This window comes from Pseudorca crassidens, chromosome 8 (assembly GCF_039906515.1).
Source record: "Pseudorca crassidens isolate mPseCra1 chromosome 8, mPseCra1.hap1, whole genome shotgun sequence".
NCBI classification, from domain to species: Eukaryota; Metazoa; Chordata; class Mammalia; order Artiodactyla; family Delphinidae; genus Pseudorca; species Pseudorca crassidens.
Genome location: NC_090303.1, coordinates 58346954 through 58363640, shown reverse-complemented (window position 1 = coordinate 58363640; position 16687 = coordinate 58346954). Strand labels below are relative to the sequence as shown.

At 33.7% G+C, this 16687-nt stretch overlaps 1 protein-coding gene across 3 annotated transcripts in view; it reads left to right on the top strand.

Moving 5' to 3' along the window:
* The window catches only part of SKAP2 (src kinase associated phosphoprotein 2), a 304301-nt gene that overhangs the window by 149297 nt on the left and 138317 nt on the right, over positions 1 to 16687 (top strand). For all 3 annotated transcript variants that reach the window (XM_067746566.1, XM_067746564.1, XM_067746565.1), the window contains 3 exons: positions 5442 to 5547; positions 6161 to 6186; positions 13560 to 13667. In XM_067746566.1, coding sequence (XP_067602667.1) covers positions 5442 to 5547; positions 6161 to 6186; positions 13560 to 13667 — 240 coding nt within the window. The remainder of the gene's footprint in view (positions 1 to 5441; positions 5548 to 6160; positions 6187 to 13559; positions 13668 to 16687) is intronic.

The window sequence follows — 16687 nt, the reverse complement described above, 5'->3', positions numbered from 1 at the left end:
CTCTTCTAGCAATAGGAATATATGTTTGTAAATCAAGGAACTAGAAAGTTATAGTTTCTTGTATGGGTCAGATAACATAGATGACTTAAGATGTGATGTTAGGAAAATGATTTGCCTATGTTAAGCATACAATATTCTGTTTTTTCTTGGGAGAGGATCTTTGGCTGTCTTGTTTTTTTTTCATGACATTCCTTTTAAAGTATTTTCATCTCAGATTACTAAATAAAGCTCTTGATAATATGCTAGTATGCACAATTTTATAGTTACCCAATCCAAATTATCACTGGTTTCCTTTTAAAAAAGAAATCTAAATATTCTAAAAGAGAGAAGTATATAAAAATTTCCTAATGAGCTTAGCTGTACTTTATCAGCATTAAAGTATTACTAGAAAGAAGACAGAAACATCAGAGTGGGAAAAGCCTCTGGTGATTTGAAACACAGTTCAGTTGTCTCTCATAAATTTAAGATTAAGTGTCATATATGGGTGATAAAAGTGGCATAGGCTAGTTTTTATATACTCATTATTCACTTAGTTTGTCTTTTTCAATTAAAGCCAAGTCTATCTTTTTCATTCCGCTGAGTTTACATTTCTTTTTCAATCACATAGTGAACACATTACAATACATGATACCTAACAGTGAATATAGTGTAAATCTCAGACTAATGTTTTATTCACTGTGGCTTCTTTGAAAATGTGTGGTAAAGAGATTTTGATGATTATAAGGTGCTATTCATCGAGTTATCTTTTAGAGGTGAAAAATATTCATCTCTATCCTTCAACAGTCCAGCTTTCCACCAAAATAAGTCATTTAGCCTCCAAAGCCTATTTTGAAAATGTAATCAGATGATTGGATTTTAAGACTCAGGTACGTTTTTCCTATCATACTTTGAGAACTCCTTGTGCTTGTTCCTGTCTCTTTTTCCATGTTTGAAAAGTCCACAGTTCAACCATAACCTGTAAAGGTGCTGGGAAAACAAGAGAAATACATTTATTAGAGCTATCAATAACTTTTTGATTAGCTATTTTCCAAATTTGGGCATTTAGCTTAATTGGTCTACATGTGCCCAGTTTAACTGATTTTTATGTTTTCACCAGTAGGTGTTTGGTCAGACTATACCCTCCTTTAACAGAGAAGAAAAGCTTCTCTTTTTGTTCTGATGCCAACTTAAATTCTAGGCTGAGATTCTTGTTAAGTTTAGTGATAGCACCTCAGTGAATACAAAGTACAACTTGGTCCAATTCATAAAGTAGAGAAAGATGTGGAATTAAGTCGTAAAGCCATTTGGGGTATGGTTTGACTGGTTTCATACTTATTAATTGATCTGGGGCTGAGCATGTGGTAGTGGATTCACTCTAATTCTTGCCCCCTCTGCTATACAATTCAGGCCAATACAGAGGCTGTGTGTGTGTGTGTGTGTGTGTGTGTGCGCGCGTGCGTGCGCCTGTGCGCCTGTGCCTGCACACTTGCATGCCTGCCCAGGGAGGTGAGGTATCGGTTGGTTGGAGGACTAGGCAGAAGAGACCAGGTGTTACCTCTGTGACTTGTTTACAACCTCCAGCCTGGAAGTCATATTCCACGGTGGAGGATGGTGAGGGCAAGTGGTCAAACCCCGGCTTTCTTAAAGAGTTGGAACCTGTGCTATGTACTCAGATTGGAGAAGCCGACAGTTTATAGTTTGCAAGAATTTTAAAACTGTCGTAACCTTGTGTGGTTTCACCTTGAAACTGTAATTAGTATGGAAATTGGTAGAAAGCTGTTAGCTTATGTGTGTTAGATACCTGTCCTAGCCTCTCGGGCTCTAGGGGGAGATGAGTGGCAGTTTTTCTAGGGGGTCCATATGTACAGGAAAAGAAAAAAAAGGAAAATTTGAGTACCACTAGGTGACTTGGTGTGTGCTAAGTATTTGCCTCTTAGGGGTTGCGATGGCTATTGAGAAGTTTCTAACTTAAACTGCTTGAGGATTGCTGAGCCAAGACATGATGTCATCTTTTAATTTTGTTTTCAGACCTTAACGTTTATCTACAGAGCGGTTGTAAATCAGATCTTTCCAGCGGCCTTCTCCCCCAGATCTTTACAGTTGTACCGGGAGATCAGGTTTGCTCTGACAATGCTAAGGTGTAACAGGAGCAAAAATCACCACCACGTTTGTATTCGCTGAGTAACTTTTTCCTTGGTGATGACTTGGGGGGCAGAGGCGGATGGAGATGGGCCCAATTCTGGGGTTAAATGCGGCCGGCGCTGACCTGCGGTCTACGTGACGAAGCGCGGAGCGGCGGTAGGGATTAGACCTGGGGCTTAGAGGGCGCCGGAACTGCGCTTTCTCCACGTGGCCGGGTGGGTCCTTAAGCTTCTCCTCTGCCGTGGAGGACGCGGGTGAGCCGAGATCCCTCCTGTGAGAAAGAGGAATTCTGTCTTACTCGCCAGGCCAAGAGGCCAGCGAGGAGGCAGGCTGACCTTTTCTTGTAATCGAATTACGGCTGTTCCCCGAATTACAGGCAGTCTGGAGTCAGTGAAATCTACATATTAACAGAGGGACATGACCCCTAAAGGAAGGTAGAAGAGGGCTAAAGCGCTCGCTAGTTTACCGTTTGCAGGGCTATTCAGAGCACAATAAAAAGCTTCAGATCTCTTTTCCAACCAGCCAGGGGAGTGCTTGAGTCGCCCAGGACTTTTATTGCTCGCTTTTGAAATATTACCCTGGCTCTGAGCTACAAAGCCGCAGATCCAGTCCCATTTGTCTGGCGAGGGCGCTGCCCCAAACCAGTGCTCCCTGCTCACAGCTCCAATGACGGGAACCCTGGGGTTTAACACTCCCAGTGTCTCGGACGGCGGAGCCCGAGCATCTCCCGGTGAAGGCCGAGTAACTTTCCAGCACCCGCTACGTCTTTGCGCCGGGGGAACGGGGTCGGGGCTCTGCGCAGGGGCTCTGCGAAGGCCGCGGGCACGTCCAGAGGGTCTCCTGTGCCTAGGAGAGACTGGTTTCGTTCGATTTCAAAATAAATGGGCACAGTATGGATTTTAAGAAAAAACCCGGATTTCAAAAACTTGAAAACCAATTGAGTCTGTGGGCACCAGCAAACGAAGACTATTGCAGGAATCGCTTCCACTATGAAGTTCTTATTTGTTAAAAACAAAAACAAAAAAAAACCAGAAAGCAGGTTGTACGCTTTCCACATCTCGTTTGTGAAATAATTTTTAAAAATCAGTGTTTATTAAATCTTTTCAGTTGCCTTAAACCCCTTTTGTGGCAGAAGTTTAGGAATAAATACATTGACTACTCTAAAAATATAGAATTTTTCCCTTGCGCAATCTCTGAACCTCCTCCCACTCAGAAAACAAACAACACAGATTCTTCCTGCAGTCTCACTCCTTCAACAAGTATTTCCTCACAAAATAGCATAGCTCAATGATTTAAAAATGTTTTTGGCACTGTTAGGAAACTATAGAACATTACAGCTTTTTGTTTTCTGAGTTTTTATACAACTGAAAAGACCTTTTAAAGAAATAACTCGGGCTGTAATTCGTTCTGTTATTGCTTCCGGAGATAGAAAAGAGATCCTGTTTGCTTAAACTTGTATTGTATAATGAAAATGTAAAATAGGCAATTAAATACTGGTGTGGATGAGGGAATTAAAGACAAACACTGAGTGAAAGTAACATTAAGCAAACTACCAATCGTTATGCCAGTGATTCTTCCAAGTATTGAGTCTGGCTGGAAGAAAGAATCAGCAGTAGAGGTGCTACTCCTTCTCTTACTCCAGTTTCTTAGTAGATTTATTGGAGCCATCTCAGAGAAGCCAATGATCTTTTCCATTTCAGCTAATATCTGAATGTCCAGAGGTTGCCTTGCTCCTCTGGTTACATACAAAAGAGAAGAGTGCTTTTTTATGTCTCATTATTTTGAACTCACTTTAGAAGTGTGGGTCCAATTTGCACTGGTACTGGATTATGTCTCTGTGTCCCCCTCTTCAAAATAGGGACAGCTCAAGGAAAGAGAAGCTGTGACATTTTGCTTTTGTTTCATTTTGATAGTTACTTTTAACATTAGTCAGTGATGGACTTCAAACCAGAAAGCTACTTAGAATTATTCCAAGACTAAATTTTAATGATTTCACTTATATTGATTTAGTGAAGAATCACTTTTACACAATTTATTATGAATGAATAACAGTTTAATCAGCTTCACTCCTTGGGTCAACATACTTTTGTAATCAAGAATTTAAAATCAGTTATAACATTCTATTTCAAATACTAGGTTTTAAGTTGCTAATTGTAAGTACAGTTGAAAGACTATTTGCTATACTGCTTTGAATTAAGTATAATATTATTGTATGTTTTGATACCATCTTTTTATCGTGTGAAATAGGAGACAAATTAGTTAAATAAAAAGAAAGTAAAACATATACACATCTCTTCAATATGAAATATGGGTGGTTTATAGTCATACCTACTGAAAATTTTTTAATGGTATCTTCTACATTAGATACCTCAAAGTGACATTTGAAATTCTGAATATAAAGTTAATTTAAACTTTTACAGTATTTCATGAACAATAAGAGTGGGGCTATCTTAAAATCAAACCAATAAGGATTTGGTGGAATTGTATACCAGAGAGAATTAGAAAGCAGAATAATTTAGAAGTTTACTGAATTAAAAAAAAAAAAAAGAGGCTTTGTGAAAATGTTATATGAGGCCATAGAAGTCTTATCTCTTGGTTACTATATTTTAAAATAGTGGCTAAATCTATTTTGCCACTTTTTCCTTTATTTAAAGAAATATTTCCAGGTAGTAATGCCAAGGCAGGAAGCAAGAGCACACAAAACCACACAACTGATTATCTTTTTTATTTGAGAATAGCTGGCCAAAGTAGGTGGGGCAGGTAGGAAAGAGGAGGGTTTGATTTGGGAATCTTGGCTAGCAAAAGGGATTTGTTTTTCCTCTAAAGCATTAAGCGCTGCATATACCTGAAAATTGATTATACTGGGAAAAGGATGCCTTCGCCAGAGGCATTAGCTTATATTGGTATAATATTGTGAATGACCTGTTCATACAGGAACTTACAAAATACTAAAAAATGATAGTAACATGCATGAAAGCTCTGCACTTGCTTTTATACAGAGAATTTGTTTATGGGGCACCATAGTTTATTAAAACTTGCGTGCTTCTTCCTGGTTTAATGATGCTAAACATTCAAATAGCATTTGCTGTGTTAAGCATAAGTAGAGCATACACATTTTATTAGCTAAGAGGTGAACAGATTTGTCCAATTTAGTATTTGAAACATACTTCAACTGTTATGCTTTGGACTGATAAAAAACTGTAACAAATTGTACAGATACTAACACTTATGGGTAGAAACAATCATTGTCCTATTTGTCTTCACAAAAAAATGATTCTTTCCTATAATTTGTATCCTTTTTCTTATATTTCATGGTTTAGATGTTGAAACATTTGTAGCAGACGTACTGAGAGGGGAAAATTTATCCAAGAAAGCAAAGGAAAAGAGAGACTCCCTTATTAAGAAGATAAAAGATGTAAAGTCTATGTAAGTCACTTACTTGCCTTTTATTACTTATTTCTTACTTATAAGAAACGCTGTAATTAACATTTTAATGAAGGACTGATTATTGTGGGATTAAATTTTTTATGTTCTAATTTAATTGGTTTGAAGTAGTTTTAAAGGACAAACTATATTTCTACTATAATAGTTTTTAAAAACAGGCAGGCTTATCATAATACCATTTTTTGTGAAGCCTATTGATTATGTATTTTTCTAAGCATTCTAGCAAAATCCAACTGTTTATTTTGATTATTTGAGGATATATTTGGTCTAACTGATAAGACATAGGTAGGTTGAGAATTTTAACATAAATACGGAAGATACCTCCAGACACTCAAATGAATAAATGTAATTTAAGTTGTATGTATTAAAGACATATTCTGGTTTTACTACTGTAACTTAAGTCTTTAAAAATACCTTTATTATAAATCCATAAGCCTTTTGGAATTATCATTTCAGGATAGGAAGTAGTTTTTTCTCTAAATCTATATTTACAATATAGATTTTAAAATAGACTTGAATTATTGCCATTGATTAGATCTTGTTTTGATTTGTCAACCTTTATTTTAAAATATAATGTTCTTGCTTTATTTTGCAGCTACCTTCAGGAATTTCAAGGCAAAGGTAAATTTTCAAGTTTTGTCAAACTTGACATTTTTTTTTCCTTGCAGGGATTTTCAGTAGGAAAATCTAACACATACTGAAATTTGATAGTTGGAGTCAAAATTTAAATTTCTGTGTTGTATACTTAGACTTTAAAGATGAGAGTGCTAGCTCCCCCTGCTGAGAATAAAATTAAAAAACATATCTAGAATCTACTCTGCACAATCTTCTTTTGCACAATCTTTCATGCAGAAATCTGTGTTTAACATTCTTAGGTTTTATGGTTCTTAGGGTTCATTGTGGCAGAAGTTTGTTAAGAAAGGTATATACGTGCAGTTACACACGGAAGAATTTTGTGAGGCAGAGGCGAGATACTAACCTAACACCATTTAACCCTGTAGAGATTACTTTATAGTGGTCATGGGAGCAGGAGGGCCTGTGGCTGGGTGCTCATAGGTAATGTTTCGAAAAGGTAATTGGTTTAAAAACAGTATCAACTTTTGTTTGAGAGCATGAGTAAAATCTTTTCCAAATGCTGGTTTTTATTATTCTTGTGATTCTTTTGATATGAATAAATATATGCCACAGGCATTTTCAAAGAAGGGGATTCGGTTTCATTTTTCGAAATATGTGAGAATGCTGGTAAGCTGATTGTCTTCCTTTAGATTTGAGAGACAGCTGCTTAGCGTACTGAAAACCAAATCCAGAAAGGCGTAGGAAGTTTCTACTATTTCATGTCTTCAGTTCTGCAAGGGAAACTTGGTATGGCCCTTACTTCCATGATGCTAATTCATAGGTCATGACCTGAAGCCTGTGGATGCTGGTATGAGGGTCACAACATGAGGTCAGTTAACTATGTGAAGCTAGGCTCTGCGTTTGGGGGAAGCAGTGTGGCATCTTCTAACTGGGGTTAGCAGATACCACAGAGTAACTCATATCTCTGCCAGCTGATAAGTGAGAGAGTAATGACGGTTTCAATAAACCAGCTACTTAACCAGACAAACCTAAAATCAGTTAAAAGGAAACCACAGTTTCTTTTCACATTAAGTCATCACAATTGTTGTGATTAGAGGAAATAAGAAGAGATTTTTTTCCGTATTAAATTTTTTAACACTGTTAAATAGAGGGAAGAGCAGGAAACTCCTCCTCTCCACAAGTACCTACTTCTTTGTTCTCTATAATGAATCCTAAACTGTGGGTTTAATCATGTTGTATTTTGCTTAGTTGAGTATAGAAATAATGAATTTATGCATTTGAATTATGATAACTTTTATACAGTGCACTGTTTATAGGGGAAATATTGCGTATCAGATTCTGCCTTTTTTCTTAAAAGGCACATTTTGTTCTAGTGGTTACTTATTGGACTCTCACTGTGACTTAATTATTTGTACGTTAAACATTTTTAAGCTAAGAAAATGTGATAGTATAAAGTCATATATGTAGAATTGCATATGATTCAATAATAGGGTAGGAACTTTCCCTTTGGTATTCTGGTTTAGGACTTGTTCAGGTGTGTGGATATTAAAATTACATTACTGAGATACATTCTTTGTCTCTAAGGAGAATGGAAGTTTATATAGTATTTGATAGAAATTGAAAAATGAGCCTAGAATAAGATTGCAAATAACACAGAATTCAGAGATTCCCCATAATCATTTTCCTCTGAATAAGTCATTTGTATTTCAATACTGCTGTATTGAGTTAACTAATCACCAAGAATGCCTGCTCAAAAGTAAACCTGTGGATAAATTAGATGCATACCTTGGAGAAATATGAGAAGCTGAGTAATTTTATGCCATTCTACCCTCGAAGTATAATTCGACTGTTCTAAAAAGACTATTTCTGTAGTTCGTTAGAAATAGTAAAGGGAAGTTAGTACAGGCTTAATAGTTGAATAAGCAATTGCTCAAAAGACATATTTTTTAAAAACAGGAATTTATTAATAACCAGATCTCTACAGTGAATAAATTGAATTCATCTAAGTATATTTTGATAATGCTGCTTTTCTTTTTTTTCTTACATTTTCTTCTTGGGGCTTTTGGATTGTCTTCATCCAAGGAAACCTGGGCAGAAATCCTTTTGGCTGTTTCCCCTCTCTCTCTTTCTCTCTCTCAGGTCAATATAGGGTCACAATGAGGTGACCAGAGGCTATTTTCCTGCTTTTTACCTTTATACTCCTATTTGTTTCACATAATTTTTTTTTTTACATGATGGTTAAGTACCATTTTAATATCATTGTTGGGAGAAAAAAGGACCTGGAATAGAGTTCTTAAATAAAATGAATTAATTCACATTTATTTGTTTCAAATAAGTGAGTTATTAGTTACTTTAATGTTCACAGATGTCTGTTATCCTTCTTCCTTTCCTCTCACATCTCTTCTTATAGTCTTTAGATATTGTACATGACAGAATAACTATCTAACGCTAGTTTTTTATTCTTAGTTACAATGTAGCCTAGTAATATAAAGTATACTCCTAAATACAGGCTTCATGCACTAGAATTATGCTCATTTTAGAATTATTTTACAATTATGATTATTTCAGAATTTGTTCTCTGTCACATCATAAGGTCATAGCGCTCTTAAATGTGACTTGAAATAATTATTTTGGGGATGAAAATATATTACTACTTGAGTAAAGGTGTTACTGACTGAGTATAAAATAGAATTTTCTAATATATATTAGGTACAATTACTTGTAGTTGTATCTTGCCCTTATATTAGGCTTGTTTTACTCCAGTGATGATTTTGGTATTATTATTTTCTTTATAGAATAAGATAATGTGAAGATACCTATGCATGACACATAGTCAGTGTTCAATAAGTGTTATATTAATGTGTATTCTCAGATTCAAGTTCATTTATCAAGAGGATTTAGTAAATCTTGATTTATAATTCAGTTTTCAAATAAATTTTGAGGAAACCATAAATTACTAGAGGAAGGGTATGCATATTAACATGAGACAAATATTTCAAGAGAATATTTTTCAAATATGGGTGTCTACAGCTTTAAAAAATGTGAATATATTGTTTTCAATTCTCTTTAGATGTCATAACTAAAAAGCTCTCATTTTCTCCTTTAAAATATTTTCCCTCTAAATTAAAACATTTATTTAGCAGATTTTATCCTAAAACTCCATTGATATTGTTAAATATGAATAGGTTTACTTAGAAAGCAATTTCCTTTGACCTCATTGGTATTATTAAGTTTATTTATGGACTAAACTAGTTTTTTGAGTAACAGGGCTGTTAGATAAGAAGGGACCCATTTTAGTTTGTTCTGATGGAATCCTTGAGAACAGCAGAAAAGTCAGAATTTGGGATGACGTTTAACTTCGTTTCCTTTACTCTTCCTAACATAGTATATGTTCTGTTGAAAGTTAGCTCCCCAGTGAAATCTGAGCAAATAACTTGCAGCTTCCCTTACCCCCACCCCCCATCTCTGGCCTTATACAAATATGTTAAGCATGTTTGAGATTACGGGGCCTATAGTAGTAGAAGTCTGTTTCAAAGGTAGTACTTGAGGAATGGTGTCCTTCCTTTAAAATTCTGCCTCACGTTTGCATGCCGTAAATTAGCCCTTCTATGGTAGAAGAGTTATGAAGAGAATCTTATTTGTGGTGACTCAAATCTTTCAAATTTTTAAGAATTAAACTACAGGTTCCCTTGAGAAATGACAAGTTAAATGTTTATGTCCATTCATAGCTGTATATTATCACTTGAGAAATTATTTTGGACAAGTGAACTGAGTAGAAAATTAATATTTTTGACTCAAGTAACTTTCCCCACCAAGTTTACATTTCATTCTCTGTAAAAGGGAATGGTTATCGTCTGAATTTTAGGTATATTATTTAGTTTACTATTTACCTGATTGCGTTCAAAATAGAACTGTATTTGCCAAAACAAGCAGTAGATTGGTTAAATCACCTTCAATGGTGGGATCATGACTGTTGAATTGCTGTTGGGCTTTATCTCCAGGCATTTAGGAAATGTTAATTGACCATGAGCCATATAAAAAAGAAGGGATAATAGTAATTTGAACCCAACTATTAAAAATTTAAAAATATTTTTCAAAGAAATATGCTGCTGTGATACGCCTAAGCCTTGATTTTGATGTGTTATTTAACTTGCCAATGAAATTACAGGACAAGAAGTCTTGGATCATTGTCTTTTAGACTGTTAACTTTGTATCATTAATTAAACTTTTGAAAGTTGTGGGATAAATCAAATGCTTTTCTAGGGAAACAAGAAACAGTATTAATGAGCAACAACCCTATAATTATCCTTCTGAGTACATAACAGGGACACATTCATGTCTTTTCTTTGCGCAATAACTTTTACAAAGAAGTATTTTTAAACTGATCATTAATTTTATGACCATAGAAATGAGATGCAAAATTTATGCTGTTGTCATTGGCACAGGCTCAAGGCACCACTGACATTATGTGTGATGGTAATAGAATGGCTGCCAGCTAATGATTCTGTAGACATTTCATTTGAGCATGCTTTTCTTTTAGATGTCTGATTAGGATGTAATGCTTTCAATTATGTCTGTAAATTGTATTGGATACGTTTACCTGATGCCCATTGTTGCTTTGGAGTTCAGTTTTCTATTACATAAACACAAGTTGAACATTTTCCTTTTAATTTATCGAAGTCTTTGCAGGTATAAGTTGCAAGTACTCAGCCCCTGGGGAGAAAAAATGCTTTGCACTGCTCAACAGCGACCCCTGTGTTCAATTAAAGCTCCTTATAATATAGCAGCTCTTTGTTGAGTTGAAAAATATAATTAGGGAGGGGGGAAAAGGGGTGGATCATCACTGGAACAACAGTAAAATGAAGAAGACTGTTTTGAAAAACGATGTGTTTTTTCAACTTAATGCAAGTTAAAAAGGGAATAACCCTATACAGATGCCACAGGGATGCTTATTCTTTACTTTCTGAGTTAAATTCAAGGAAAGCTTTGAAAAAGGGGGGGCGGGGAGGGGAGAAATGAGGCCAGTAGCAGTACTTAATTTATTTTGTCTTAGATAAATATAAATATCACAGTATTTTTTTTAAAAAACCCAACATTTGAAATGAACTGCAGTTCTTAGAATGGGTAAATTGAAGACAATTTCACTTTATAATCCAAAAAGTGTTCTCTTTTTTTGAACAAAACCAAAAACCACAGAGGTCTTTAACATGTCAGTGACTAATTTGCGTAGAACGGTCTTAACTTATATTAAATATTATTGAATTTATAGCTTTAATAATGATGTTTTTGCTGTGTGTGTGCATGTGTACATACATGGATATATACACAAAAATATATAATGGATATTATCAAAGGATAATAAACTAATTCTGATTTTCAAAACTTAAAGAAATTTTTTTGTTTATTTCCACACAGAGTTTAATAGATTTAAGCATGAGCATCTGAATTTTTTCAAAATCCTTTCCATAGAATCATTAGCTTTATTGTTGTATTTCTGTATTCTTAATAGTGTAATATGCTAAGTGCTAAGTTATGGTAATGTAGTCGAAGTGTGCTAATACTTTTTTTTCATAGCAAGATTTATAGTTCATGATTTGAAATATCCTTAGAAAATTCATAACATAAAAATTCTTACTTTATTAAGAATATAAGGATATTCTAGCAATTTTGAGCAGTTGAGAATTTTGTGATCTTTACTACTGTGTATTTCATGAGCTGTCATTTTATGTTCAAACATATTTTTACTAGCACTTTTTATGAGGTTCTCTCTTACCTCATATTTTAAATCAGACCACTCTTCTTTCCATAAGAGAAATATTATAAGGGATCACTGAATGTTCTGAGAAGTACTTTGAATATCTTGAAAGAAAGAGAAATTAAGATCCGAAGAATGAGTAGTATTTGTACATGTTTCTTGGAATTTTAATTGGGGAAGAAACATCACCATGTATGGTACACATAATGGTATTATCACTAAGGACAGTAAGATAGTCATCTCTATATTCTGCTCTTATTGTCTTGATGGGAGATATCTTTACTTTCAGGGTAGGGTAGGGATGATGAATGCTGATAAAATATCAAAATTTAAAAAAGTAGATATGAATATTGGTTTTTATTATTTTGAAAGTGTTGTCTTGAAAGAGGCTCTTTCCTCTACCAAAAATATGGTGAAAGTAGGGTGCAACCCATCAGATGCATGTCAGAGGATACAGATATCCTTTTGGAGAGCCAGGTAGCTTTAATCTGGATCTGCCTAGCAACTATGATCTAAAAGTAATACTATAGGCACTCTAGGATTCCTAGGGAGATTTTTCACTATGACTTTTAGGTGAGGTGGCTGGTTTTCTCTTGAATTTTTAACAAGTAACTTGAATTGTTAACAGATCATTTATATGGTATTAAGCATACCTTTTTCCTTCTTGTTCAATATGGATGAAGAATGAGTGCTTAGATGTAACTGGGATATAGCAAATGTTTGATTCACTCTTTTAAAAAATTATTCTAAATGAGTATATGGAAAAAACCCAAACCACAAGATTTTATTGTGGGGATTAAATGACTTCAAGCCAACCAATCAGCCTAAGATTTGGAAATCATCTAGAAAACTAGCCAAAACACAAGAAAAAATAAAGTAACATATCACTGAATGCAAAATCAAAAGTGTCTAGTTTGTAAATCACCTTGTTTGAATTTAAAAGGTTTATATGAGTTTTAAAGCAGTTTTTCCGTAAAAGATTCCTGCTCTTGAAAACACAACTGAGTATTTTTAATCTATTCTAATATAATCTGTGATTTTTTAATGAAAACATAAAACGTTCATATGGCTTTGAATTATCAATTTCTCATCATCATTTTTCCAATTATTGAGTAGGTAAATGGAATTAACTTGAATTATTTTCTCTGTTGTGCTTTCCATGCTTTTTTTGGTTGCTGTTATTGTTATTTTGGTTTTGTTTGTTTTGGTTACACACTGTTTTAACCTGCTTCCACTTTTTTGAATTCCTCTTTGTAGAGACCATCATAATTTTGGAAGTTGTATCCTTTTGTAACAGAAAGAAGCAGTTGTGTACTGACTTTCAAAAACTTACTTTAGCTAAGTTACAGCGAATATACATTAAAATAGGATCTGTTTTTATCTAGTTCAAAAATTTTTCTTTGGTTTTCCATGAAAGTGACCGAATTTAATAGTAAAATTTACCTCTTTGACAAAGTAACACTTTTAAAGATGGCTAAATTATAAAAGACTTTTCTCTGATTAGTTTTTGTTTTTTAATAATATTTTTAAGTTTAATTTTTACTTTATATTGGGGCATAGTTGATTTACAATGTTGTGTTAGTTTCAGGTGTACAGCAAAGTGGTTCAGGTATACATACATGTATACATATATCCATTCTTTTTTTCTCTGATTCTTTTATAGGTGATATAGAAGATGGAGAAGAATACGATGACCCTTTTGCTGGGCCTCCAGACACTATTTCATTAGCCTCAGAAAGATATGATAAAGATGATGAGGCCCCCTCTGATGGTATGCGACATTTTCCCATAGAATATACCTCTTGACACTCTAACACAAAACAGTGCAATGTGTAAAGGTGGTGGTCTTGTCAGAAAGCAGATAAACACAGAGGCTTCAGTTAACTTACCTTTACCAGAACCTTTTAAGGAACAGAAGAGCTCTCTCTAGTGGTTTTCCTAAGTATGTAGTTCTTTCTTTTCCTAGGAAATTTTCTTTACTTGAATTTTTAGGAGAGTGCTTGCATCATCGTATGAACATTATCAGTAAGTTTGTTGGTTAATTTGATATTATAAGATTCTTGCTTAATTTTATTGTGCTGCTTAATGACTTGTTGTATTTCATTATTTTATAAATAATGAAGAAGGTTTTTGATCTCTTTTTCCCTGAAAACTTCATACAAAATGAGTTCATAAAATATTAAATTAATTATTCCTACATTGCCTTCTCTCATTGAGACAGGTTTCCATCAAATGCTTCTTTTAATAATACATTTTCATTTTTCTGATTGTCATTTAAAAATATCCTATATTACACAGTAACATTATAGTTTTTTGTATTAATTGAAATGGTAATAAAATTGATTATTTATTTATTAATTTTTAAAAACTTGCCAAAGTTATGAAACTTGTTTTTAGTGTAGCATGTGCTTTCTCTGTTATGCCACCCAGTTGAGTGCATCTGAATTATAGAGACCTATAAGGGTGATATATAGGTACAAATTAAGAATGTGTATTGATAAATTAGCCATGCATATTAATTTGTGGCACTCAAAGCTTCACATAGACATAGAAATGAATAATGCCTTCTGCCACTATATGATGATCAAACTGTGCAGTTCCATCTCTAAATACAATTGCTGAATGAAAATATGCTTCCTGCAACAGAGCACTCCACATTTTATGTTATCCAGATTATTCCCTTTGGAAACATAAATTGCTTTTATGAGGTATAAAATTATGTCTACTGCAGAACAGGGATAAGTCAAGTACATGCATAAGTGATAAACATTCTAACCACTGATTCAGAACAACACAAGCTTTTTTTTATATTCAGAACTTTGTACAGTGTGTAGCAACAATAATCATATCCATTTTATGTTGAATTTTACATTTTGGCTAACATTGAATATCTATTTTTAAAAGGAAAGAATTTCTTTCTCTTAGATTGTCTAGTTTTTAAAAAGATGCACATTTTTCTTCAGTCACACTTATTATCTGAAACAGAGCATTACCCCTTCTAACCTGATCTTCAAAAGCATTTCTACTAGAAAATGTTTTATAATCGATGAAGTAATATTTTCAGGCAAAACAATGAATTATTATTTGAGTTGAACTATTTTTCAGACACATTACAATGGTTTGTTTTGCTTCTCTGGAAAACATTGGTAGATAGAAATGAGTATGTTTGTATGTATACATATATAGAGAGTACTTATACTCAGGATAATATATAGATATGGATACATATTCATAGAATATATATGCTCAGGATTTCTCAAAGTAGCATAGATATTTTGATGTACCAGGAAGCATTATGTGCCATCTTGAAAAAATTACAACCTAAGAAATCCAACAATTAAATATATGTGAGAGCCAGTGATTTGTTAGGAAAAGTGAATTGCTATTGTATTTCATGTAAATAATCCTGTAAATAATCATTTACAGGATTATTGTCTTTTTCTTATGAGTAAATAATTTATTATGTTTGTTTTCATAACCAAATATAAAGAAAATACATTAATAGCATGAAAAAGATTTATTGCTAAAACATTATCAATATTTGAATATTATTTAATTAATTACATTTATGTGTAACATTTAAATTTTTGTTAAATATTGCATTTTCATCAGTGTTTATGTAAGCAGTTCTTAGATTGAAAATTTAACTTTTAGTATTATTCATTTTTGGTATATAAATAATGCTGTTTTTGATAATTTTACATTTTCTTCTAAGAATACTCTAAATTAATTTTAAAACTACCACTTGAACTTTTAATTTCCACTCTAAAATATCATCTAGTCATATTAGTTTTTCTTCCTGCAGCTTAATCGTTATATGTGTTCTCTTTCCTTTGCTGAATAAATTTTCCTTCATTGTGTGACCTTAGTCTAATGATATATTAATTATAAAATGATAATGCATTTAACAACAAGTATAACTAGATTAGCACAGGTCACCAAAAGGCCTTTTGTCAAATCAGATTGTTGTTTTGTCCTTTTGACTTTTACCTTATGGTAGGCACTAACAAAGTATCTGAACTTTGATGGATTATAAACTACAAACATGAGATGTATTTTTCATAATGCTAATGTAATTTTCAAGGTACTATAAAGGTCAAACCTGCACATCTCTGTGTGCATTCTAAGTTTGTCTTTTCCTTTAATATTTCTTTTTCTCTGTTCCTCTGGTTCAAAAGTTCATTCAGTTCCCAAATGGCTACCTAATTTTCCAGTTATTCCCTCAAGCCATATGTGTTTTGGTTTCTTTATGGTTTATTAGGTACTGTAGGAAAGTAGCATAAGTTATATCTTCTAATGAAATTCAAGCACACTTCAGTGATGCTTCGACTTGATTGCTGATAGCAATTAAATCACAGCCAAGGAGAATAATGCATAATCTCACAAGGTCCAGACACCCTATAGAAATTGAAAGGAAATGAAAACAGAAAACAAAAACAAAGTCTTCAAACCCTGCCAGACACGCTGTTTCCAGCCTGCCTTTTTTTTTTTTTATTGGCCAACTGCCTGATTGATAGCAAAATCATAACTTGCTGCATGCTAACAGGCAGAGTTCACTTGTAGGTTATTGTGAACTGATAAAGGGTTAGATGGAGTTTTGATTTTCGCATTGGACCTTGGTACACCAGATTAATGGAATTTCAATGAGTGACTAGAGTAGCCACAGCTTTGTCAGAGAAACAGATGGATATTCTATAGTCATGTCTACTCATTAATACTAGTTGCCTGAAAGGTGTGCTGCTTTTCTATACAAAAGAGTTGATATAATTGATTTTTGAATAATGCATTGAA